Here is a 27,328-nt window from a genome sequence, read left to right on the forward strand (position 1 = left end):
GTAGGGCTACAAGCAACACAACACTGAGGTTGATGATGAGAAGCCACCTCGAACCCATGGGAATCCATTGAAAATTATAATGTTCATGGGTATACCATAATGTTGATGAGTATACCATTCCAAAATGAATTGATAAGCATGTTATTATGGTGATTAACAAAGAAGTGAGACAGCATGTAGCTCTATAATAGGGGGAGGATATACCATAATGTTTATGGGTATACGATTCTAAAATGGAATTGATAAGCATGGTGAGATAGTAGGCAACCCTATAATAGGGGGAGGGGGCATCTAAAATAGAAATGATAAGCATGGTATTATGGTGATTAACACGAAGAGTCGTATGCAAATCTACAATAGGGGGAGGGGGGCATCTGAAAAGGAAGAAAGCAAAGCAAAACCTAGATAAAAGCATAAGATTCTCATACATCATATTCACATAAAACATATATTCATATGCATTAGACACGATCAAAGCTATTCGGCAAAAGTGGCAGTTAAGCAAAGAGGAAGAGCATTGACAACCCTTGGTAAGAGTGTTCCTTTTTTCAGTTCAAGGATCTCATTTTGAGCAAATTCTTGATTGTGTTGGGCGTAGATCGTGGTGCTAGTATCAGATCCCCAGGACATTGGTGAGTATGCACTAAGACACGATCAAAAGTTGTACTTCCATTACAACCACATTATCAAAGCTATTATGGAAGTATTCCCAAGGGGTCCAATAATCCATATTGAAGCAGAAGAGACAAATAGGGCATGCAAATTGATGGTTGTATATGGACTCCTAATAGAGGTCAAATACATGGTTGTGGTGAAGAAAACACATGAATGAACTCTTTTTTTTTTGTTGATATGAATGAATAATTAAATTTTCTTTTTTGATATCACATCTTTAGTGGTGTGCTTGAAAGAAATTCCTTATGCCACTTATATACTGAATTTCTTTATAACTCCTCCAAAAGAATACATTTAATGGAAATGCAAAACAACATTTTGGTGCCCTATTTTTCCTTGCTTAGTTGATCCAAATGTTTGTAGGGACAAACCATCTTATCATGGCCTTATTCATGAAATTGTCCGAGCAAGTGTATGTGGAAGACGTGACCCCTTCGTATGCTGCGATAGGAGACCTTGCTGCATGCACCTCTAGCATGTTGTAGCCATATTAAGTGCAGCCTGAAATAATGAAATTAGTTTGGAGGCATTGCCTCCCGCAGCATAAGCTCTTAGACCATTGAAGGCATTGTCCACCTATTCCCCCTCCCATGTATATATGTATTTTCAAACTAATCATTGATTTCATTTGCTGCTCACCTGCGAGAAATCCTAATGCTGATCTGGCCTGCAGAATGCATTAGCACACAGGCTTGTGCTGAGAAGGACATCCACATGGCTACAAAACCAAACGGCGAGATAGGGAGCGGTTTCTTTGCTCTTTCCAGTGAGTTTGTTCTTTGCAACCTTGGCTCTCTGTGATATGGTTCTGTTTTACTCAATGAGATGTATTTTGATGGCATTTCGTGTCATCAACTTATCATACTTTGATATCATATGACATCTTCAATCAATCAGAGAGCTTGCTAGGTCTGAGGGAGGGCCTATGAAGGTATCCAAGGTTCATAGTAAATCCATTCTCGAAAACTCACAGTGAGTGCTCTTTGTAGAATTGGAGTTTCATTGGGAGCTCTGGTGGGGACATTCATGTGTGGTTTGTGTGAGATGGATAAGGCAGATGATCTCTTACCTGGAGAGATTCAAGAAATGTGTTTCATTGGGAGCTCTGGTGGGGACATTCATGTGTGGTTTGTGTGAGAATTGGAGTTTCATTGGGAGCTCTGGTGGGGACATTCATGTGTGGTTTGTGTGAGATGGATAAGGCGGACGATCTCTTGCCTGGAGAGATTCAAGAAAGGTGAGTCGAGGCTATATTGGAAGGGGGAAGGTAGTGTAATTCACCTAGTCAGGTGTGTGTCTACTTGGGCACCGTCTCTTAAATAATTAACACTTAAACAATCATGAAATGGAAACAACGCAAGACAAAGGCAATGCTGAAAAATGAATAATTGCACAAGAGACACCACACTGGGGCCAGAACTAGGTTGGACGCAACCCCCCCTCCCCCTCCTCCCGTGCCCTCCCCTTCAATACCAAGTGTATCTTATTTTGTACAATGTTCCACGAGCTCTTAAGCCAGATTTTCCATAAAACAAGAAATATGAAAACATGTACTAAACAACATATATTGGGTGATGATGCCGTTGATGTAGAGCCTTTGTAACAACTCCCCACCTCTCACTGGAGAGAGGCAATCGAAATTGGTGCTCCGGGTCCACATGTGTCATGTACCCGTAATAGCGCCTGGTTGTAGGCTGACGGTGATGTGATTGCTGAAAATAAAGAATTGGCAGTGGAGGTCACGCACAAAATCAAGGCAGCAGAGCAGCAGCGGAGTCGCATATGAATTCCTGTCATGTAAACATCAATGAACTGGTCATGGGCGCCATCCATAGGCACAAACATGCACTATGGGGGCCCCGAAGAACGGTCCTAAATCAGCTTGACCAGCTCCCAAAAGGGATTGACCAGCTCAAAACAGGTTGGCCAGCAGCATGGGCTGATCAGGGGCAACATAGGGAGGCCGTACAACAGTTGTGAAGCAACCGGTTGGTGACGTGGCAGTCGTTCAGGTCGCCCTGACGGAGCAGCTAGAAAATAGGCGTGGAGGGGTGTAGCAGGTCGCTCTTCTCATGAGATCACAGATACATGCTCTAGTTTACAAATGGATGAGTGTAGCGTCCTTTATGAACAAAAACGATGGAGAGCTTGTGTGCAGGGAAGATGGCGATTAAGCTTGCAGAGAGGGAGTGATAGAGCATTGTTGGAAAATCATTGGAGCTTCATGTGTGTGTAACCGCTCCCTATAGGAGGCCTACAAATCGGAAGACAAAATACACATTTTTAGATCACTTAACTAATACCAACAATGGACATTATTAGCACCATTAAAACTGAAAATGACCAATAACACTTGACACAAACACTGGGGCTGGAAAGGGCTGCCCCCCCCCCCTCAATACATTTGTGTTTCTTGGAGTATTTATATGTACAAGTGTCACGGGCCAATAGGCCAGATTTCTCCTCACATGGAGTGAATAACTTAAACAATTGGGTACTTATCGATGAAGTCTGGATAGTCGAAGAAGTCCCAAGTCACAGGCACACTCCCACCTTCACTGGGTGCACACCTGCCTTTCATTGGTCTTCCGGGACCGTGCACCAAGGCACGCCCATACTAGCACAGGCAAAGGGATACACCGCGGAGGGAACATTGTGCCTGGTTCTCCTAGATAAGCTTTTCTCCCAGACTCCCTAGTGTTTCTAACCTTCACTGGCTCCTCAAAATTCTGAGGGCACGGTTAGCACTACCACTCAGGGCAAAACAAACCAAACTAGAAAAGTTTCTTGAGTATGGTTAGCATTATCATGCTTTGTTCCTACTCTGCACAAAACTTAAAGAAATCTTTGAACTTAATTTAGAAAATATTAGTATTACACAAATAAGAAATACAAGGCATCTGGTATAGCTTGTAGTAGCAGGAGTCAATGAAGATGCATTCCTTTTACCATGCAGTCAGGTCCACCTGGTACGACCATGGGTGCAGCAGGTACAACACGAACAACAGCAGGTACAAGTTTGGTATAGCAAGTACATCAAGTACATGCTTGGTACAGCAAAGTATAGGGCCTAGTACAGCAAGTACATGCCTGGTACTATAAGTATAGGGCCTAGTACAGCAAGTACATGCCTGGTACTACAAGTATAGGGCTTGGTACAGCATCAACAAGTGTGTACAGGGCAGGTACAACAGTCAGGTGCTGTACAGCAGGCAGGTACAAGACAGGTACAGTAGGTACAGGTGCAGTCTATAGGCAGGTAGGTACAGGTGCTGTACAGCAGGCAGGTACAGGTGTAGACAGCTGGGTATAGTGCCGTAGGCGGGTACAACTGTTGCAACCAGGTACAGGTGTAGATAGCCGAGTATAGTTGCTGCAGGCGGGTACAACAAAGGTACAACAAGCGGGTGCAACAGGCCCAAAAATCAACTCTTCCTTAGCTTCTGTAGTCGCCTACCATTCATCAACCACCCTCTCTCCATATCTTCCACGTGTGGGGAAAGAGAAGTTGCCCATGCAATAGATACTTTAATTATTATCAAACTTTAATCAAAAGTTAGCTCATGGGCATCCATACTAGAAAGTGTCCAGACCAAATTTTAAATGTGTGTGAACACATTTACTTATAAACATTAAAGTTAACTAATGTTTATGAATTTTACACTTTAGAAGGGCCAAAATGGTAATACTTACCTGCTCACACGCCACACCAATGTGTCAGCAAGCAGCACTCCAACAGTACATTGGGGGCGTCCAGTGTATTGGCATGGCAAAACAGGCAAACACACGCAAACAAATCATGCGAAAACAAGTTTATGCATGCAGTCATAAATGCATGTGCACATGTAATGGACGAAATCTCCCTTTCATGAAACTTGTACAGAAAGTTTCTGTCAGGCACAAAACTGGCGCGACAGAAATATGAATGCATGTCCTGGTCTTCCTATGGAGTGACAATCCCATAGGTAAGACGCCATCCTGGCCATACATGGGTGGCACCAATAGGCTCTTGTCCATACAGCACAAAGCAGGTCACACACGGGTGGCACAAAATTGGTTTCTGACCATGTGATGCAGTACTGGTCACACACGAGTGGCACGAATCTGGCTCCCATCCATGTGACACCAAAAGATTGGCCCTTTCACATGGGACACCGACCTGGCCCCATGTGAACATAGCACAAATCTGGCCGCTCTATGGAGTAACAATCCCAGAAGAGTGGCTCCAAACATGGAGATGGACCAAATGGTGGCATCCCCCTCGGGCTTCTAAACAGTTGTCCTCAACTGAAAAGCCTCAAAGATATGCCTGTAAAAGCTGTGGGTAGTCAACAAAATAGTCCTCATCTACCCACTTTGCATCAATGGGTAAATAGTTTTTAAATTTCACAATGTATCTCCTGGAAAGCTTCCCATGTGGTAGCTCTCTCTCCTTGTGAAATACAATCTGTTCTGGCTAGAGAAACTCCTGAAGCTCATCAATCTCAGGCGGATCTTCTGCGACAGGCTCTTCTAGATTTGGCTCCATATACTTCCACAAAAGACTCACGCGAAAAGCATTGTGAATCTTCCAATGACTGGGTAAAGCAAGCCTGTAGGACACTTCATTGATCTTGTCAACCACTTTGAAGGGTCCATAATATCGAATAGAAAGCTTTGCATATGATCCCTCATCATGGCCTCTTCCGAAGCCTAGCTTTCTCAAATTTCAGCAATACCCAATCACCTTCCTTGAGTTGCATGTCCCTTCTATGCTTGTCAGTAGCCCTCTTATGCTTGTCATTTGACCTTGCAATGGCTGTCTGCACCTGATCAAAGGCTACATCCAAGTCACGCACATACTCATCGGCTGTGCAAAAATCTCATCCTTTGTACGAAGGATGGGTGGTCACATTGGCCCTGCAAGGAATAAGCATCACAAATTTGCTGAACCTGTCAACAATAGTCAAACACTGTGTATTACGCTTACTCGGACTGGGAGGCAGATTTGTGACAAAGTCCATCGAAATGTCTTGGAAAGGACCCTCAGGAATTGGCAAAGGCTGTAACAACCCTATCTTCTTTCCACGAGGAGCTTTCACCTTTTGACAAATGTCACAGCGTTGTACATATGTAAACACATCACGCCTCATCTTTGGCCAATAGTATTGCCGTTCTAATTTCTCCAGAGTCGAATTCATGCCCCTATGACCACCTGTAATGGCGTCATGGGCATCATGGAGAAGAGCTGCCCGGAATGATTTCATGACACACAGTCGGCCTTTGTAGTAAAGCCAACCATCGCGTATCAGAAAATGGCATGGTCCTGTGGCATCCAATGCCTGTTCCCACTGAGTACCGAATTCCTCGGAATCCGCGTATGTGTGCTTCATGTTTTCTAGTCCAGTACCAACAAGGTCAAGTCTAGTGGTCTGAATCGCAGATACTTGTCCCTTCCTGCTCAAAGCATCGGCCACTGGATTGGCCTTTCCTGGAAGGTACTCAATCATGCCACCAAACTGCTGGAATATCTGACTCTAGCGGTGTTGTCGATCACTCCACTGTGCACTTGGCATCGTCTGAATCCAGCGCAATGCCTGATGGTCAGTGCGAACCTCGAAGTCACGGCCATACAGGAAATGTTTCCAATGTTTCAAGGCCTGAATGACTGCTAGGAGTTCACGATCATAGACTGAGTAATTCTTTTCGGCGGGCAGTAACTTACGAGACATGTAAGCTACTGGATGACCATTCTGTTGCAATACACCTCCAATGGCGATGTTACTCGCATCGGTGATCACCTGAAATGGTTCGTCCCACGAGGCAAGGGCTAAGCAAGGCGCTTCTGACAAAGCCACCTTGAGGTTCTGGAATGCCTCCAACGCTCGTGGAGTCATTCGTATCTTTTGCCTCCTTGTTTTCACTCCCTTTAGCAGATCGGTGAGGTCTGCCGAGAGATCAGAAAACTTGTCAATGTAGGTGGAATATGCCTGGCATATACCCACAAATGATCTAATGTCATAAGCAGTCTGAGGTACTTCCCAGTTAACAATCTCGGCTACTTTAGCCGGATCAAGTCGAATGCCTTCGGCACTGATTATATATCCCAAGTAATGTACCTGGAACAGATAAAATTCTGACTTCTTTTCATTGACATAGAGCTCGTTGCTTTCCAGCAACTTAAGGACTTTCTCCACATCAATGTCATGCTGCTCAACTGTAGCTGAAAATATGAGTATGTCGTCTAGAAATATGAACACACACACTCCAATCAACTCCCGGAAAATACGCATCATCATGCGGTTAAATGTAGCTGGGGCATTCGTCAATCCAAATGGCATAACCACAAATTCATAGTGGGCCCGTTCTGTACGGAAAGCTGTCTTGGGGATGTCCCCCTCAACAATCCGAACCTGGTGGTACCCACTCTTTAAATCCAATTTAGAGAACACCTTAGCTCCATTCAGCCTCTCGAGAATATAGTCAATTCGAGGCATCGGGAATCTGCTCTTGATAGTCAGCTTGTTGAGTGCACGATAATCGACACACAACCGAGAAGACCCATCTTTCTTCTTGACAAATAAGATCGGTGCTGCAAATGGCGACACGCTGGGGCGTATGAAGCCAGCTTGCAACAATTCTTGGAGTTGGCGGTCCAACTCCGATTCCATTGCCTTAGAAAGGCGACACGGAAACTTGCTCGGGGGTTCCGAGCCTGGGAGGAGGTCAATCTTGTGATCCTCCGGTCTGGACGGGGGAAGCTGGGGAGGGAGACTGTCCCGAAGAAAAATCTTCTGGAACTTTTCATGGAGAACCGAGTACTTCTCGGAAGCACTGGCCACCGTCTGGGCTGTCTGGATGTAAATCATCGCACACTGTGCGCCTTTCCTGACTGCTCGCTTAGCCTGCAAGTGGCTTATGAGCGGAAAGTTTGGAATACCTGGCTCACACTTAATGGTCACCGGGGTGTTTGACACATTCCGATCAATCTGGAACGTGTGCTTGTCCCACTTGACATCAGGAAGAAACTTGTGAAACCACTGGATACCCAAAATTATGTCTGCTCCTACAAGAGGGGCAACCATAAAGTCACGCACAAACTCTATGCCCTGAATTACTAACTTAGCACCTAGAGCTTCATACTTGACGCTCGTAGTCATACCTGTGCTAAAACCCTCAACTTGTTTGTCCACCGGAGTCAGCTCGAAACGGGCACGCCTAGCGGCCTCTTCCGTGATCACATCCTCCGTGCTGCCGCTGTCAAACAAGACAGCGACTCTCTGGCCACCTATGTAGCCAAAGGACTTGAGCAATTCGTTGCGCTCATACTCCTGGTCATGGGCGCCCTTCTGCTTATCTTCGAGCTCCCGGCTAATAATTGCTCCAACTGAAGTACCGGGGGTTGAAGAAGTAGGGGTAGCCGCTGGGATCTGTGGCGGAGCTGTGCTCACCACGGAAGCTGTGGAGGCGGCGGCGGCCTTTGGAGGCTTCTTCGGACAATCCCGAGAAGTATGTCCTTTTGTGTGACAAAAGTAACATCTACCCTCCTTCCTATACTGAGAAAGCTCCTCAGCACTCAACTTGCCACCTGTCTTGCCTGCCTCCGCTTTTTGGTCTGGAGTAAGCTTAGATGCATTGTTCAAGTTCTTGGAGCCAGAGGCTCCCGGGCTCTGTCCTGGGGAAGACCCCGTCTGGTTTTGGCTTTTGCTCCCCGAGGCGTTAGCCTTGGGAGAAGCCGGCTGGGAAGTCTTGGGCTTGCCACCATTGTGTTTCATTTCTGCACTCTGCGCAAGCGAGAGTGCGTCCTCAAAGGTGGCTGGTCTAAACATACGCACCTCCCATTGGATGTGCGTGTCCAGGCCATACAAAAACTGCCCTTTCTTGTCCGCATCAGATAAGCCTAATTGCAGACACAAGGTCGAAATTTTATTGGCAAACTGAAGGACTGGTTGCGCGTTCTGACGCGCACCCCTGAACTCGTCTTCGAGTCGCTCAAGGTAGTGGGGCAGTAAAAACCGCTGCTTAAGGTCACGGACGAACTCGTCCCACCCATAAGCTGCCATACCTGATCTGGTGTGGGCATGAGCCCACTGAGTCCACCAAGGAATGGCCTCACCTTCCAAATACCAACTGGCTAAGATCACTTTGTCAATATCTGATTTCCTAACTGCGGCAAAGTAAGCTTCAAATTGATGTAACCATGAATACAGAGTAGTGGGATCGAGTTTACCATTATACTTACTGAAATTCATTTTCTCGGGAAACTGATTCGAGGGCGCCGCCGGTGTCAATCTGGCGTCCAAAGCTCGGAGGTAACGCTCGTGTTCCACTCGTCGCATGGCTTCGTCTTCTCGTTGTCGAATCTCCAATGCACGCATCTGCATCTCAAGCAAGGAGCTTGGCTGCGGCTGTGACCCTGCGAGAGGGTCCCTGTGACGAGGATCTGGTATCTGGGATACGGAAGGAGAGGGAGGAGGAGATGGAAAACGCGACGCTGGAGAGCGAGAACGCTCCTTCAGAGCCAAAATCCGCGCCTTCTGTTCATCCAACTTGGTTGTCTGGTCTGCGATTGCTCGCATCATCTGCTGGAACATGTCTTGTACACTCAAGCCGGGTGCCCTCGCTGGGCTGCCTGGTGCACTCTGGTCCCATGGTTCTGGTTCTCTCTCGTCGCCAAAGTTCGCCATAGCGGGAAAATGCGATTCCTTTCCGGAACGCAATCTGACCATGCACTATCTGTGTGGGAGGCTTCCGGAGGCTTCCGGAGGCTAAAAACCAACCGTCCTTCGAGGGACAGGAGTCACTCCGAAAGGGGTAGTCCACCGGCGTCTAAAAACCAACCACATGAGCGAAAAAATTTTCTGGTTTTCTTTGCTGAATCTTTGTCCTTGAAGTGAGCTCTGATACCACTGTAATATGCGGAAGCTTCGGAGAAGGATCGGTACTTCAAAACTCAGAAAACAGCACTCTTTTCGCGACGAAATTAACGCACAAACTGAAAGACGATGTGCAGAAAAATAGAGAGAGAAGGGGGAGATGGAGAAGGACACAGTATTGGGTCCCAATTACCCTCTGTAGGGCCCCCACCACGGATGGTGTATTTGCTTTATTAGAATGATGTAAATCTGAAACAAATACAAAGTACTTGACCTTTTCTTGGCTGGAAAACCTGCCCTTGACCCTCAGTCCTTCACCCCTTAGCTTTAGCAATGTTCTTGGCTGTCCTGGCCCTTGGTTGCTTGGAGCTCTTGGTGAATTATGAGATGGATTCAATGAGATCTTGGCTGGGCTTTTATACCCCTCCCTTCATCCAGTCGGCTGGCTTCAGGACAGCCTCACGACTGTGTCTTGTTAATAAATTGTTTTCACACTTGTTTAATTGCTGTCCAGCCTGCGCACATATTCTGGGACAGCCTCCTAACTGCTGGACACCATGCGCATGGGTGTGGGACTGCCTCCCACACCTGGCTGACTGGCTGGGCAGGGTTCCTACCCCTGTCGGCTGCCTGTCCAGCAGCCCTAGGGCTGGCCGACTGCCCTTTCAGCCCAAGCCATGGCTGGTGGGCACAATGGGGGCCCTCCTGGCCCCTTGGGGATGGTTCTATACCTCCCCCATGCCCATTCTACAAGTGCAAATACAAATCCTCACACTGGGGTAGCCCTATGGGCTGGCCCCATCTCTACATGCAACCTACATGCCTACAGAGGCCTGGCATCCAGTTGCAAACCAGATACACAGCACATCTGACATCATTCCAGAGGGAGACTCACAGCGCGGACTGGCACTGCTTCTTGTGCAGGACTTTGCACACCTGACCTTGGACGACTGAGATGGATCCCTGGCTGACTCGTCCCGGACTGGGCTCACATGGGACCAGTTCGCCATCCCAGGTCCTGCACCTTCTGTACAGAAATGTCTACGTGGCATCCAAGTGCGGGATGCACGTGACATGGCAAGACCACTCTGCCATAAATAATCTCAAATGGGGCCTTTCCCGTGGAGGCATGTATTGTGTTGTTAACTCTACAAGTGGAAGATACTTTTCCCAGGCACTCTTTTGATGTGCCACAGAACACTTCAACAAATCCAACACAACAGAATTTGTAGCCTCACTTTGACCATCTATTTTGGGGGTGATAAGCAGATGAGAACTCAAGCTTAGTGTCCATGTTATCAAATAAAGCCCTCCAAAAGAGGCTCGTAGTCCTAGGATCTCTATCCCCAACAATGGACTTAGGCATACCATGATGCTTGAAGATGTGAGCAAGAAAAAGCTTCACCATATGATCAACTTTAATGGTTTTCTTGATGGGCAAGAATTGAGCTTACTTGCCAAACCTGTCCACAATGGTCCATATAGCATCATTCCCATGCTGGGATCTAGGAAAATCCATAATGAAGTCCATAGTAATGCTTTCCCATGGCTGCGAGGGAATAGGCAATGGCTGAAGCAAACTTGGAGGCTTTTGCTTGTCAAATTTCACCTTTTGGCAAGTAATACATGCGCGTACATCCTTTACGCATGCTAGGCCAAAAGAAATATCTTTCGATCATGCGTGTTGTAGGTAAAATACCTCTATGACCAGCATAAGATGGAGCGTGACATTCCTCCATAACCTTTGGACGCATAGCCTTCACCACACATAAGCAGTTATCCTTCATAAGATAACCCTCTCTAATCACATAAGAGACATGCGAGTGACCAGCCACCATCAAATCAGTCCATATATGGGAAAAATCAGCATCCAAATGATAAAGATCACACATGGCAGATAAGTCTCCATGAGAGGCCACTGAAACTGCAGCTATATAAGGCTTCATGGACAAAGCATCTGCCACCAAATTCTTCTTTCCCAGAGTGTGTACAATCTAAAAATGAAACATGGAAAGAAAGTTTGCCATTCTCATTTGCTTCTCCGAAAGCTTTGTTTGAGATAGAAAATATCTCAAGCTTTGATGATCGGTCTTGACTACAAATTCAGCCCCAAGAAGATAATGCTTCCATATTTTCAAGGCATAAATTACAGCCAAGAGCTCTTTTTCATAAATGTCCATATGGATCTCGGCATCATGTAATCGACGACCTTTATAAGCAACTGCATGACCCTCTTGATTTAGGACAGCCCCTATACAATTCCCACATGCATCACATTCCACCGTGAATGGCTTTTGCAAATCGGAAACAATCAACACGAACCCGCAAATGATAGCATTTTTGAGTTGCAAGAAAGCATTTTGCTCATTCGGATTCCATTTGAAGGTGGCTTTCTTCTTTGTAAGATCATGCAATGGCGAGGCAATGTTGGCAAAATGCCTGATGAATCGCCTATAGTATGAACATAACCCCAGAAAGCTACGCACTTGATGTACATTTTGCAACTCTGGCCAATTTCGAATGGTTTCAATTTTAGCAGGATCCATTCTTACACCCTCTTTGGATACAATGTGCCCCAAATAGTGTATCTCTAAAAGGAAGAACTCACTTTTCTTAGCATTTATAAGGAGTTTATGCTTTCGCAACTCTTCAAAGACTGTAGCCAAATGAGTTTTATGCTCCTTCTCATTCTTGGAGAAAACCAAGGTGTCATCAAAGAATACACCTGTTGAAACCGGCCTCTGGTAGAAACCAAAGTGCGGTAGACTAGCAGTCACCCTTCCACTTGTAGTCCAAATAAGAAACAAAATTAACTGGAGCTAGAGTGCCCCAAAACTAAAATGAAATCGACACCTATTGGCCCCAAAGCTTGGCGCCCCTTTCGGTATTTCTTTATTCAAATTCAAAGAGATGTAATGCTGAGTACAACAAAGCCAGCCAGGAGAATATACCTGTATGTCCAATCTGGCAGCCCACAAGACCTCTTAGCACATAGGATTCACATACAGATCTGTGTCCCACAAAAGCAACACTCTGTGCTTCCCTCTGATCAACCAAGACAATTCAGCAAGGCAACCTTGAGCACACATCTGGCATATCTCATGTACATGGTTCCACAACTCAGTTCACATATACATCCACTGTCCAATCTCTGTTTCCACCCTTTCAATCTGCCATACCCCTCCTCTCACAAGGGGCCAGATAACATAACTATGCAGTAGACATAAGCCAATGGAAAGAAAGAAAGATGGACAAGTTCAGAGCTTACCAATTCAGTGCGTGGTTCTGCACCCGTGGGACTGATCGTACCAGTCTGCACTTGAGAAAGACTGTTTGTACTTTCCTCTCTGCAAACCACCTGACTGATGCACCAAATATGCTCTGATAAAGCACTGCCTGTAGCTGGAGATTCAACGCTTGATAATGTTCAGGACTGAACAGTACTGTTTCTACCTGTACCTGTCCGTACAGGACAGCAGTACTTGACTGTACCTGCCCGTACACCTGTCCGTACAGGACATCAGTACTTGATTGTACCTGTCAGTACATGACTGTACGGACTGTGCCTACAGTCACCTGAATCTGCCCGCCTGCTCATCACTGGACTCTGGTCGCCTGCGCCGCCTGAACCAGAAGATGCCCAGCTGTCTGTACCTGCTGTCGTACAGCAGCACCTGCAACCTGTTATGTACAGCCACCAATAGTACGACTGTACCAGCTGTCCGTACGTGCCTACGCCGCACCTGAACCAGCAACAGCCGACTGTACTTGCAGTAGCCAACTGTACCTGCTCTGTAGCCGTCTTTATGGGTAGCCTCCACGTGGACTGTATGGCCTGTATTCAGTACAGCCTGCACTCTTCACAGCAAGACCAGTAGCCCACACTCCTCAACGCAGCCAGTCGACCTGGCCCTCTACTCCTCCACGCAGGTTTTCTTGCATGTCTCCCAAAAAGCAAGAGAGAGAGATGAGAGAGGCGTGTAACTCCAAAAGTGGAGTTGCCCCTCTCTCCAAAAATACCCTAGGCCCCTTACTTTAAAATTCATTAAAGTTTCTAGGGGTCACTTAGGCCTAGGGGCCACCCATGATTAGAACATTAAAAATATTAATGTTCTTGGTCCCCCTTCACACCACCTAAAGATGTCCACACATCATTCCCTTTGTCCGGGCACCCCAAATATGAATCATTTAATATTTATTTTGCTCAGCAACCACCATGCCCACACTTGTGCTGTTCCATTTTCACAGGGTCATGACATACCCCCCTCTTGAGAAATGGCTAGCGTCCTCGATTGCAATCGGGTGATACAGCAAAATATCCAAAGTGAAATGTACAATATGGCAAGATCAGCGTCCCAATCTCTCTAAGCCATGCACATGTAACAACATTCACTGCTGCAAACCAATGGCGTAGTAGTAGTCCAAGTTGTATACCACTGTGAACCATACACAACCACAACATCCAATGTGACTAGTACACTTATATCATAGAAGTCCCATAAACAGATGTACTGTCAGTACCTTTGGGTGAGACAAAAACTGCACCAAGCGACCTCTAGATGTCATCTGAGCCTGTCTGTATTAAGAGACTGGAGGTGCTTCCCCCCTCTTGAGCATCAGGCAATGCTCCAGACCCATGCTCTACTGAACCTGAATGAGCCATAACAAGAGTCGGCTCCAACTCAAAGGCATCGAGATAAAGCTGCAAAACCTGAGGTGAATCTGTTAAGTCACCTTCCTCCACATCCACTTCGCATCCATCGGTGAATAGTTCTTGAATTTCACAAGATAGCGATGGGAAACTTTGCCTTGTACCTTTCTTTCCTTATGTGCCAATATCTGCTCTGGAATAAGAACCTCATCAAGTTCCTCAACTTCCGGCTGAGCCTCATCTGATACATCCTCAGGCACATCCCCACAGAAAGGTCTAAGGAGACTCACATGAAATGCATTGTGAATCCTCCAGTGATCTGGTAGCTTCAAGCGATAGGCCACCTCACCAATCTTTTCCAATACCTGAAAAGGCCCATAATAGTGCATGCTCAACTTAGGGAATAAGCGCTCTTTACCCTTCATCTTCTTGAGCCTAGCCTTTTCAAATCACAAAAGAACCCAATCACCCAATGCAAACTCTAAAGCACGTCTGTGACGGTCTGCTGCTTTCTTTTGCTTTTGCTGAGTTTTCTGGAGTGCCAACTTAACTCTCCGATAAGCTTCATCCATACTCTCCACATACTGATCAGCCTCAAAAATCTTATCCTTTGTGTGCAAAATGGGTGGTACCTTCTTCCCTCCTTCCACAATCTCAAAAGGTGTTGTTATATGCAAACTCCACCAAAGGAAGATACTTTTCCCATTGTTGCTTGTGCTCTGACACATAACACTTAAGAAGATCTAATACTATAGAGTTAGCCTCTTTCGATTGACCATCTGTTTGTGGATGAAATGAGGATGAAAACTTGAGAGTTGTACCCATGTTATCAAACAACCCTCTCCAGAATAAACTTGTCATCTGTGGATCACGGTCACTAATGATAGACATAGGCAAGCCTTGATACTTGAAGATGTTCGCCATGAACAACTTCACCATATGATCAACTTTGATCGTCTTACGCATGGGAATGAAATGAACCTGCATATGATAGTCCAAATGCCATCATTCCCCGTTTGTGTACGTGGAAGATCAAATATAAAATCCATGGCAATGCTCTCCCATGGTCTATCTGGAATAGGTAAAGGCTGTAATAACCCTGGTGTCTTTTGACGGTCAAACTTTACCTTCTGACATACGATGCATTGCCTAACAAAAGCTTCAACATCTCTTCTCAAGGTTGGCCAATAAAAGAAAGTCTCCACTGCTTTTATCGTGGCGTCAATACCTCTATGACCTGCATACGGTGGAGCATGACTTTCAATCATAACCTTGAGTCGCAATTGCCTGGTAACACACAGTCTACCATGCATCAACAAAAACCCATCTCTGAGAGTATAGTGCTCATGCCACCACTGACCCTCAGACATCTGATCATACAACCTTTCAAAGTCCTCATCATGGGCATACTGCTCTTTCATTTCATCAAGCTCATGATGATAAGCAAGTGAAACTGCTGAGACCTGTGGCTTGCGTGACAAAGCATTCTCATAAACCTGTAAATGCTTCTCGGCATCCTGTAATATTCGACTCTCATAGGCTATCACATGTCCTTCCTGCATGAGAACTGCCCCAATGCTATTTCCACATGCATCACATTGGACAACAAAAGCCTCTCGGAGGTTCGGTAATACCAATACTAGATCCGAAGTAAGCTTTTCTTTAAGCTTTTTGAAGGCTGTAATTTCCTGATGCCTTCTTTGTTAAGGCATGAAGGGACGAAGCAATTTTAGCAAAATACCGTATGTACCGCCTGTAATAGGAACATAGTCCTAAAAAACTGCGTACATCATGCACGGTCCTCAAATCTGGCCAATTAAGAATTGCTTCCACCTTCGATGGATCCAGACGGACTCCATGCTTAGACACAATATGCCCCAAGAAGTGTATCTCTTGCAAGAAGAACTCACTCTTCTTGCCATTAATAACCAGCCTATGGTTTCGGAGTTCTGCAAAGTCAATGGCCAAATGCCTTCTATGCTCCTCCTCAGTTTGTGAATGCACAATCATATCATCAAAGAATGTGCCCACAAATGCTCTATGAGGTCGGAAAATCCTGTCCATCATTCTGTTAAATGTGGCAGGTGCATTTGTCAAACCAAAGGGCATAACCAAGAACTCATACAACCCAAAAGTGGTTCAAAATGCTGTCTTATGCACATCCTCGGGTCTAATACGTATCTGATGATACCCACTTTTCAAGTCAATCCAACTAAAGACTGTGGAGCCCTGTAAGCAGTCCAAAATGTCATCGATCCTCGGAATGGGGAATCGATTCTTGATGGTATTCTTGTTGCGTCCTGTAATCAATACACATGCTCCAAGAACCATTCTTCTTTTGCACTAAGAGTACAGGTGAGCAAAAGGGTGATGAGCTAGGCTGGATCAACCCTTTATTCAACAGCTCCTGTACCTGACTCATAATTTCTTCTTGTTGGGCTGCACTAACACGGTACGGCGGTCTATTTGGTGGAGTACTGCCCGGAATTAAATCAATGGCATGATCTTCTCTGGCCTTTCCGGAGGAATTTCTCCTGGCAATGACTCGAAAAAACAATCTTGGAACTCACATAAGAAATGAATCTTGTTCTTATCTAACGTAGACAAATCAGACTTAGACTCGTCATCTTTTGCATCCTTTACATAAATCAAGTACGCGAAAAGATGCTTTTTCATTTTACTGATGAAATTGCTGAAGCTAATATAATAGGAATAGATTCCCCTTGTAACTTTACATCCAAAACATGTTCTTTCCCTCTATGAGTCAAAGTGATCTTCCTATTGTATGTATCCACCACCACATGTACTCTGTGGCACCATGACATTCCCAACAAAACATCACATCCATCAAGTGGCATGATGAAAAACTCCAAGCTGTCCACATAACCCTGCAAATAAAGCCTAAGCTTCCCAATAATAGGAGTGACGGGTTCTGCATACCCAGGGCAAGCCATGTTAGCCTCATATAAAGGCTCCATTTCCTCTGCATGAATCCCCAATCGGCCAGCCAAATCCGGTGAAATAAAGTTGGCTCTAGCACCTGTGTCAAAGAATATCAAGGCATTTTGATCTCTCACTTTGCCCCATGCCCTGCACAACTCAGTCTCTTCACCACCTGGCTGTTTCCCAACAAGATCAGGAACTGACCCTGCAGAAGGTTTTGGTTTCTTTGACTTGGGCTCTCCTTTGGTGTCAAAGTCCTTTTGGGACTTTCTCTTGGGACAATTAAAAGACATATGTCCCTCTTCTGTATAGTAGAAACATTTCCAAGCATCCATCAAAGCCTGTCTCTCCTCTAGAGTTCTCTTGGGCATTGGCAACTTCTTATATCGCTTCTCTGTAGACCCTTTTGCATCACGCGAAGCATGCCTTGACTTTTCAGATTTCTTGCTCGAGTTCTTACTGCCTTTAAATCCAAATGAGACTTCAGTGAGTAACGCATTTGCTGTCATAGCATTCTCTATCATCTGTGACATATTTGTTACTCGAGTCTCGATGCAATAGTCACTCACTTCCTTGGGCAGCCCACAACAATACTTCTCCACCTGCTCAGACAAATCACTGCACGATAAGAAGTAACTGGGAGTAAAGCTTCCCAAAACTTCTTATTATAATCTTCAAGATTTTCACACTTTGATGCATCCAACTTGTGCCATGTTGTCATTACATCCACCTCAAAAGTAGATGTGAGCCATACGGAAGAGAACACCTGTTTAAATTGTACCCAAGTAGATGGTGCTATGCCTTGCAAAAGAAGAGTAGACCACCACTGCAATGCATTGCCTTTGAGAAAAGTCGCAGCTTTTCTCACCTGAGGACTCCGTGTAATTACCACCAGAAAAAGCAGCATCAAACTACTGTAAAAAGGTAAGTGCCTTTAGTTTATCTTTGGCTCCACTGAATGTGTCAAATTTCACAGCAGCTCCCCCTTCCTTATAATCTTTCGCCTTACCCATAGGCGTTAGATTATCGTAAGGAAGTGGCTTCACAAGATTGCTACCCCCAGCATTCATGCCCATCATAGGGTCAACATTACCAATTCCCACACCTGGCATGCCATACATTCCAGCCATGTTTCCAAACATACCATTATGCATACCGGGCTACATGCTCCCATACGTATTTCCTTGCATTCTAGGCTGCATGCCCCTAGACATGTTTCCTTGCATTCCGGACTGCATACCACCATACATATTCCCTTGCATACCAGGCTGAAAATTAGCTCCAAAAGTCCTTGGCATACCCATGCCTCCCTGAGGATAACCCCCAGTCATGGATTGGAACAACACAGAGCCACCACCAAAATAACCTGGATGCATGGAATAGATGGCTGTCCGCCGAAAAAGGAACTCTGTGAATTGGCACCAAAAAGCATGTTGCATGTCCGAAAACTGTCCAAAAGATGGATCCTGTGGGAAGGCACCACTAAGACCCTGAGGTAGGTTCTTAGAATGCACCTTCTTCTTCTTCTTTTCAGGCTCAGAACGGGATCTCATAAATTCAGCAAACTTCTCACTTTGTGTGAGCTGCATAAACACATCCATTACACCGGCCAAACAATTTTTAAACTGAGCATCATCTTCCTCTTTACTAGGCATATCTTCTGGCTGTGTTACATCCTCATATTGCTCATCATCTGAAGCCTGTTCTCCTGCAAGAATATCCTCAGATTCATTTCTCTCAGGAGAGGTCTCTTGCTCTTCCTCTTCATTATAAAAATATTCATCTTCTGTATCAGACATGTTGCTGAATTTTTCAGCGACGATGACTTTCCTTGAGGCAACCACGAGCTCACCCCCTTAAGAAAGTTGAAGATGGGTCCCGGCAACGGAACCTTGAAACCGGCCTTTGGTAGCAACCAAAGTGCGGTAGACTAGCAGTCACCCTTCCACTTGTAGTCCAAATAAGAAACAAAATTAATTGGAGCTAGAGTGCCCCAAAACTGAAATGAAATCGACACTTGTTGGCCCCAAAGCTTGGCGCCCCTTTCGGTATTTCTTTATTCAAATTCAAAGAGATGTAAAGCTGAGTACAACAAAGCCAGCCCAGGAGAATATACCTGTATGTCCAATCTGGCAGCCCACAAGACCTCTTAGCACAGAGGATTCACACAAATCTGTGTCTCACAAAAGCAACACTCTGTGCTTCCTTCTAATCAACCAAGACAATTCAGTAGGGCAGCCTTGAGCACACATCTGGCATATCTCATGTACATGGTTCCACAACTCAGTTCACATATACATCCACTGTCCAATCTCTGTTTCCACCCTTTCAATCTGCCATACCCCTCCTCTCACAAGGGGCCAGATAACACAACTCAGCGACATAAGCCAATGGAAAGAAAGAAAGATGGACAAGTTCAGAGCTTAGCAATTCACTGCGTGGTTCTGCACCCGTGGGACTGATCGTACCAGTCTGCTCTTGAGAAAGACTGTTTGTACTTTCCTCTCTGCAACCACCTGACTGATGCACCAAATATGCTCTGATGGAGATTCAACGCTTGATAATGTTCAGGACTGAAAAGTATTGTTTCTGCCTGTACTTGTCCGTACAGGTCAGCAGTACTTGACTGTACCTATCCGTACAGGACAATAGTACTTGACTGTACCTCCCGTACAGGACTGTACGGACTGTACCTACAGTCACCTGAATCTGCCCGCCTGCTCATCACTGGACTCTGGTCGCCTGCGCCGCCTGAACCAGAAGATGCCCAGCTGTCTGTACCTGCTATCGTACAGCATTGCTTGCAACCTGTTATGTACAGCCGCCAACAATACGACTGTACTAGCTATCCGTACCTGCCTGCGCTGCCTGAACTAGCAACAGCCGACTATACTTGTAGCAGCAACCGACTGTACCTGCTGCAACTGTCTTTACGGGTAGCCTCCACGTGTGGACTATACGGCCTGTATTCAGTAGAGCCTGCACTCTTCACAGAGCAAGACCAGCAGCCCACACTCCTCAACGCAGCTAGTCGACCAGGCCCTCTACTCCTCCACGCAGGTTTTCTTGCACGTCTCCCAAAAAGCAAGAGAGAGAGAGATGAGAGAGGCGTGTAACTCCAAAAGTGGAGTTGTCCCTCTCTCCAAAAATATCCTAGGTAGTTTACTTTAAAATTCATTAAAGTTTCTAGGGGCCACTTAGGCCTAGGGGCCACCCATGATTAGAACATTAAAAATATTAAGGTTCTTGGTCCCCCTTCACACTTGAAGATGTCCACACATCATTCCCTTTGTCCGGGCACCCCAAATATGAATCATTTAATATTTATTTTGCTCAGCAACATGCCCACACTTATGCTGTTCCATTTTCACAGGGTCATGACACCTGTGAATTTATGATGGGGTCGAAATATCCTGTCCATCATATGGTTAAATGTTGCTCGGGTATTGGTAAGGCCAAAAGGCATTACCAAGAATTCATACAATCCAAAAGTTGTCTTGAATGCAGTCTTATGGATTGGGTACCACACGAATCTGGTGGTAACCACTCTTCAAATCTATACGGTTAAAACAAGCCGAACCATCAAGCTTATCCAAGATGTCATCTATGCGTGGGATTGGGAACTTGTTCTTGATGGTGAGCTTGTTTAGAGCTCGATAATCCACGCACATGCGGAAAGATCCATCCTTCTTTTGCACAAGAAGTACGGGAGAACAAAAAGGTGAGGAGCTTGTGTCACATGCACTCTGCACTCAGTGCATGGTGACAAGATGGCTCATCATCAACAGTGCAATAGTTGTACATTATTAGAACCTAGTAGGATGATAATTATCGTACGCTATGACCCCATTGTACATCCTCAATCCAGGATAAGTCAGGCACGAGCTATGTAGGTCATTCCTCAGCCTTAGCGGGTCAGTTAGTCAGTCAAGTCCCTTAACCCACTTGGAGAGAATCATTCATGCATGTAGAGTCAGTAGAAGCCTTAGGGTTTGCATCAGAAAGCACTCTGCATTCTGCATAATATGCATTCATATGCATGTGCATCATTTAGAACATCCCAAAAGCCTTAGGGAATTTACTAGGATTTATCTGGTATTTTTTCCATATTTTATAGTATTTATTTAGCATTTATTATCATTTATAAATATAAACTTTCTTAAACGACCAACCAACTTGACCAACCTCTAGTTAGTATAAATAGGCTTGCATAGGGCTTAGTTTCTCATTCAGTCTTCAGTGTGCTAAGAGCTTTCCTCCTCAGCCCTAGGAGTTCCCTTGCCTTCAGCCCTAGACTAGTCTCATCCAGCCCTTGGAGTTCCCTTGCCTTCAGCACTAGACTAGTCTCATCCAGCCCTTGGAGAGCTTGAGTTTGCCTCAGCCAACCTTGGTTCTCCAACGCATGCTATTCAGTAGTCCCTACAACCATAAGCGCATCAGATCAGCCCCGATTCAGCATCCGATTCAGCATAAACACCTACGTTTTCTACATGTGAATCAGCCGCCTACAGATCAGCCCTGCGTTTACAGATTTTCAGCCCTTCAGGTCAGCGTTTCTATCCAGCAGCAGCCCAGTAGCATTGCGTTTCAGTTCAGCATCAGTCCAACGCCAAAAAATTACTCCACAGCCCTGCGTTTACAGATTTCCAGCAATCCTTTCATCCGTTTTCAGTCCTACAGCAGTTTACATCAATATTCAGCCTTCCGTGCATCATTCAATCATACACCAGCCCTCTGGTGAAGGTAACCAAGCATTCATAAGCATTTACAGCATTCTAATATAGCTTAGAACAGTCCACCATCTCCTTTTCTCAGACTCAGGTGTGCAGCCCTTTCTCATGCCCTTGGGAAGAGTGCATAGGCTCGAGATCAGTTCATCGAGGTGTTTCTACAATTGTGTACAATTCAGCCAGGCTTCCGATCCTCGGAGATCTTGCGTTTGGCTTATCTACAATCCACAGTCATTCTCTCTAAAGAAATAAAGCAAATACTATCTGGTTATCGGGATAGGGGGCCCTTCAGTGGGTAATTCGGGACCCAATCTGGTGTACAGTTCTCATATATCTCTCTCTCGTCTCTTTAAAGTTTGAAGTATCAAAGTGGATTGCTAAACTCACGAAACTCAGGATACAGAAGACGGTGTGAGCATTTGTGTGACAGGATCTTCCAATACAAAGACTTCTGCTGCATATCACATTGGTATCAGATTGAGATTGTCAACACACACTGTATCCTAGCACGGGGGCATCATTGGATGGTTAGATTGTGTTCCGGCACGACCACCGACTTCAGCATCATGTCTACAGAAGAGAGTACTCATGAGCCGGAAGACGTCTCCCAAGAAGGAGACCATGTTCTTCCGCCTACAGCAGACACCATAGGTCTTCTTAGAGCTCAGAACTAGCTGCTCATGGAGCGTCTCCAACTCTTGGAGGCAGCAGCAGCACATCCTTCTACACCTCCAGCAGCACTCGACTACATCTCCCTCTTCTTTCAAATGGAACAACAAAGGAGAGAGGATGAGGCCTGAAGGAAAAGAGAAAAAGCAGAAAGACGGGACTATGAGGAAGCCCAACGCAGGATCGACGAAGATCGGCGTCAGGCTGAACTCGTCGCTCGGGAACATCAACGTGAGCTTGATCGAGAATGTATGTTACTCGAGCACCAACAGGAAAATGAGGCCATACACTTGAGGTATCAGCAGCTCTCCTCAGTCTCCCCTTTCATAGGTGTCACCAGCCAGCAGTTCGCAAACAGCAACATCAAGCACCAGCAGTCAACCAAACTTCAGTAAGTATGATGGTAAGTGTGATCATTCATCGGTTAATCAATTTATTCATCAGTTTAATGCTCATTTTGCATTAGCTAGGATCACAGACCCACAAGACAAAGTCCACTTAGCGGCTCCCCATCTCACGGGTGAGGCAGTCACTTGGTGGCAGCATTGGTCTAGTATTCATACAGACCAGGCCACAGGTGTCACAACCTTTGAGTGGGACATCTTTGTCCATGACGACCTGAAGACCAGATTTCTCCCGCCCCAGTACATGACCGGTCTGAAAGACGAGTTCTATGGACTCAGATAGAATGGATCCCCAGTGCTTCAGTTTTTTGGTAAGGTTATTACTTTAGCACAGGAGTTAGGGTGTCACCAGCCATAGCAGTCCACAGCAACATCAACCACCATCATTCGCAGTCAACCAAACTTCACTAAGTATGATGGTAAGTGTGATCATTCATCAGTTAATCAATTTATTCATTAGTTTAATGCTCATTTTGCATTAGCTAGGATCACAGACCCACAAGACAAAGTCCACTTAGCGGCTCCCCATCTCACGGGTGAGGTAGTCACTTGGTGGCAGCATTGGTCTAGTATTCATATAGACCAGGCCACAGGTGTCACAACCTTTGATTGGGACATCTTTGTCCATGACCTGAAGACCAGATTTCTCCCGCCCTAGTACATGACCAGTCTGAAAGACGAGTTCTGTGGACTCAGACAGAACGGATCCCCAGTGCTTCAGTTTTTCGGGGTAAGGTTATTACTTTAGCACAGCAGTTAGGGTTATCTGAGCAAGCTAAGATGGAGCAATTTATTCGTGGATTGGACTCTAACATTCGGTTCAGAGTTCGTAACTTTGAACCAAGTACATATGACCGGGCTCTGACTCGCTCAGAACGAAGAAATGAAGCTGAATGGGGGCAAGCCCAAGCAATCATCTCCATCCAGTACCAAACCCCAGCAGTAGCGACGATCAGCTGCTCAGACAGGGAAAGGTAACGCGACTTCTAAAGATGCTAAGAAGGACGGCAGTAATAGCTCCAGTTCAGGGGGTAAGAAAGATAAAGAACCTAAGAAAACCCCTTATGAAAAGGCTAAAGCATGCATTACTGGAGGTTAGCTTCCTCCAGAGGAGCAACGGAAGTACCAGTCAGAAAATAGATGTTTTTTCTGTCATATTATAGGGCATGGTAAGAAGGATTGCCACAAATGGCAAGCGGAACAAGCCGCCAAAGCTCCTTCTGCCACAGTTGCCACAGCCTCCCCAGCTCCTCCAGCCCCGCCTACTACCTCAAATGCAGTTCAAATTTTACCTTCTATGCATCCTATGCCATCCGTGGTGTTGGGGTGTGACATGATCTTAGGAATTCAGTGGTTCCGTCAGTATGAGCCTATTCCCGATTGGGGGCAGGACACACTTTTACTATTTGTAAAGGTTTTCCTAAGCCTATCATGATTGGTGGGGATAGAAGCATTCTTGGCATCCCATTGATTTCGCATCTCCAGGCCAGACGAGCTATCCGTAAGGGAGCAGAAGGAGCATTCCTTTATGTTCGTGCTCAAACAGCCCCTTCCTCATTAGGAGCGAACCAAGCTCTTCATTAGAGTTGTGTTTTCTCACAGCCATAGCCAAAAGCTTGTTTAATGCTAATTAGTGATTAATAATCACTAATAATACTACCTTGTGTTTGGCTAATCAAGAGTTTTCTCTAATTCTTATCACTTGCTCCATCTCAATGTTGGTCTTGGCTCCTCTTGCAAGGCCCAACAATGTTCTTGAAATCAAATCTAAGCCTCTTCCAAGCCTTTCACAAGCCTCTAGTTCAAGTTTCTCATTCACTAAGAGCTTCAATCTTCAAGTTGACTCAAGTTTGAGTCAAACCCTCTTCTCAATACTTGCTCTCAAAGTGTGTTGCTCAACTCTGTCAACCCTAATGGCCTCACATGACACTACCTTCCGCTTCAAGGGGCAAAATTTTCACACTTTGCAAACCCGCATGAAAGTCATTCTCATGAAGAAAGGCCTAGGGAGCATCACAAATGGAAAGGAGAGGAAGCCAAGGGACCAAGCTACTATTTGGCATGGAAGACCAGAGATGACAAAGCAAGAGCCATCATAACTCTTAAGTTGGATGATACATACATTTACCATGTGGATGGGTGTGAATCTTCCAAGGCTTCATGGGATCAATTGGATACCTTGTTTGGGGCTCAATCTAGGAGCTCTAAGTTTGGTTTGCTTATTGAGTTTTTTAAACTTGATATGAAGTCTACAACTTCTCTTGCATCTCATCTTAACTATATGCAAAGTCTTATGACCCAACTTGTAGGCATCTCACTAAAGGTGGATGAAGACATTGCCGTTGTGGTGCTACTCAAGCCATTGCCTCCCGATTTTAACAACATTGTGACAACTTTGACCAACATGCCTATCACAAAGCTTGTTGATGTTGAAGCTTCTCTTTTGGAGGAGGAGAAGAAGCTGAAGTTCAAAGCCAAAAAGGACACCTTGTCCAACACTTCACCAAATCAAGTGGCTCTCTACACATCAAACAAAGGCTACAAAGGGAAGGCTAAGTACAACTCTTCAATCATTTGTGATTTTTGTCACAAACCTGGACACATTGAGAAAGATTGTTTCTTTTGAAAGAAGGCTCAAAAGGCCTACATTATGCATTAAGAGTATGGAGATGAAGGAGAAGAGCATGTAGAACCAAAGGAGGACAACAAGGGGCATCACGAAGCCCTCACAATGCATAGTGAATACCTTCTTTAGATCATGTCTTGGGCCTAGCCCCAAACTCTTATTGCCCAACTTTACATAAGCGTTGTAAATCTTTGTAAACTAGCCATTAAACCTCTAGCCCAACTACTCCTAACTAGCCTCAAGTTAAATTGCCATCCTAAACTTGTATGGTCATGGTAAGTAGGCATAGTAAGAGGGAAATCATCTAGCATGGATGTTAGGTAAGCATAAGTTGTGGTGAGTCATCAAAGGTCATCAATACCATTGTAATGATTATGTATTTGAAGGGGTGTGTTGGAATATGCACCAAACACACTCTAGAAGGATGGGGCCAAATGGACCATGTACATGTGAAAGGGACCAAATCACTTAGCTTGTGGGTGCAGCTTCTCTAGCACGTAGTTTTGTGTTTAACCACTTGTTTTGATGAAACCACTAGGTGGTATTGAGTTGTATGGAATCTATAAAAGGACACTTGCCTATGAAGTAATCAATCAATCATTTTGCCCAACATTGTTGTCTCTCTTGTGTGTACACATCATTTTACACTATATTTCTTTATCATGTGTTTTAACTTAGCTCTAGTATTTTATCCACCATAGCTAACGTGCACATGGTTTTCAATATTTCAATACTTGCAGTATCTGCAGGGTACGAAGGATCTTGGACTCTTTTATGACACTGGAGGGGGATCGAAGGACGGAGTCAGTCTTCGATGTTGGAGTGACTCTGATTGGGGAGGAGATTTGAGGAGGTTACTTTACGAGATCGGGTTTCCGCAAAAGGAACCCAAAGTCATCCAGTATGGCAACTAGAGCTGTATAGCTATTGCTCGGAACCCGGTCTTCCATGCCCGGACCAAGCATATAGAGAAACAATATCACTTTGTTTGAGAGAAGATTTGGGATGGTAACATCTTGCTAGCCTTTTGTTCGACAGAGGACAATGTGACGGACTGCTTCACGAAGCCTCTTCCTCAGCAGATGCTCCGTCATCACTCCAGCTCATTGGGATTGGTTCCACATCCAGGAGCTGAGAGGGGGTGTTAGCATTCATCTCCTATCTGTACCATACTATATTGTAGGGAGTGAGGGCGTGTGATGCGGGTGTGCCCACCCGTGGGAGGAGTCCTGATCATTTCCATTTTTCTTTTCCCAGTTTTGGTAGGAGTGTGTCGTGGGGGCTGTTTTTTTCTCTCTAGTCGGCATGTAGGAGGCGGCTGGCTACAAGGGGACTGACTAGGGGCTGGTCGACCTCATCATGGGGCCTTGTAGGGGGGTTGTCGGCCCTGTTTATACAAGCCGACTGGCTGCCCCTTGTCATATATATATATATGGGCACTTGCCCCCCCCCACATTATTGTACCGGATCTAGCGTGTATATACCAATCACACCCTTCATGACAATTATTGAGGACGAGAAGAAAAGGAAATTCGAGTCAAGGGCTGCAATGTATCATACAGAAGAGCCTGACAGTTTATCCTCATAGCACTTTACGGGAGCTGATATATTCAGCCACTATTTTGGAGGAACTGCATGGCAAGGGAGCATCACAAAGGCAAGAATTCAGCTCATACAAAGGAATATTCACAGCTGGAAACGAGCAGAAAAAGGGTGGATAGCCACCTAAATTTATGCATGATGATGCCAAGGATGCAAAAGGGAGCTTTGAAAAG

The 27,328-nt window shown here is 45.4% G+C and overlaps 1 protein-coding gene across 4 annotated transcripts in view; it reads left to right on the forward strand.

Moving 5' to 3' along the window:
- The first annotated feature begins 1,106 nt into the window (after positions 1-1,106).
- LOC147639774 (pentatricopeptide repeat-containing protein At5g39350-like) overlaps positions 1,107-27,328 on the forward strand; it is a 93,007-nt gene continuing 66,785 nt past the window's right edge. For 2 of the 4 annotated variants that reach the window (XR_015261976.1, XM_086773897.1), the window contains exon 1: positions 1,107-1,441. Coding sequence is in view for 1 of the 4 variants with exons in the window: in XM_086773897.1 (XP_086630023.1) it covers positions 1,330-1,441 (112 nt within the window). In the remaining 3 variants the exon portion in view is untranslated. Of the gene's footprint in view, positions 1,442-2,463; positions 2,909-27,328 lie in introns of those variants that run through there. The other 2 variants (XM_086773925.1, XM_086773932.1) reach the window with 2 other exon arrangements.

The sequence above is a fragment of the Cibotium barometz genome, chromosome 3 (genome assembly GCF_041138505.1).
Source record: "Cibotium barometz isolate CiBa-2024 chromosome 3, ASM4113850v1, whole genome shotgun sequence".
NCBI classification, from domain to species: domain Eukaryota; kingdom Viridiplantae; phylum Streptophyta; class Polypodiopsida; order Cyatheales; family Cibotiaceae; genus Cibotium; species Cibotium barometz.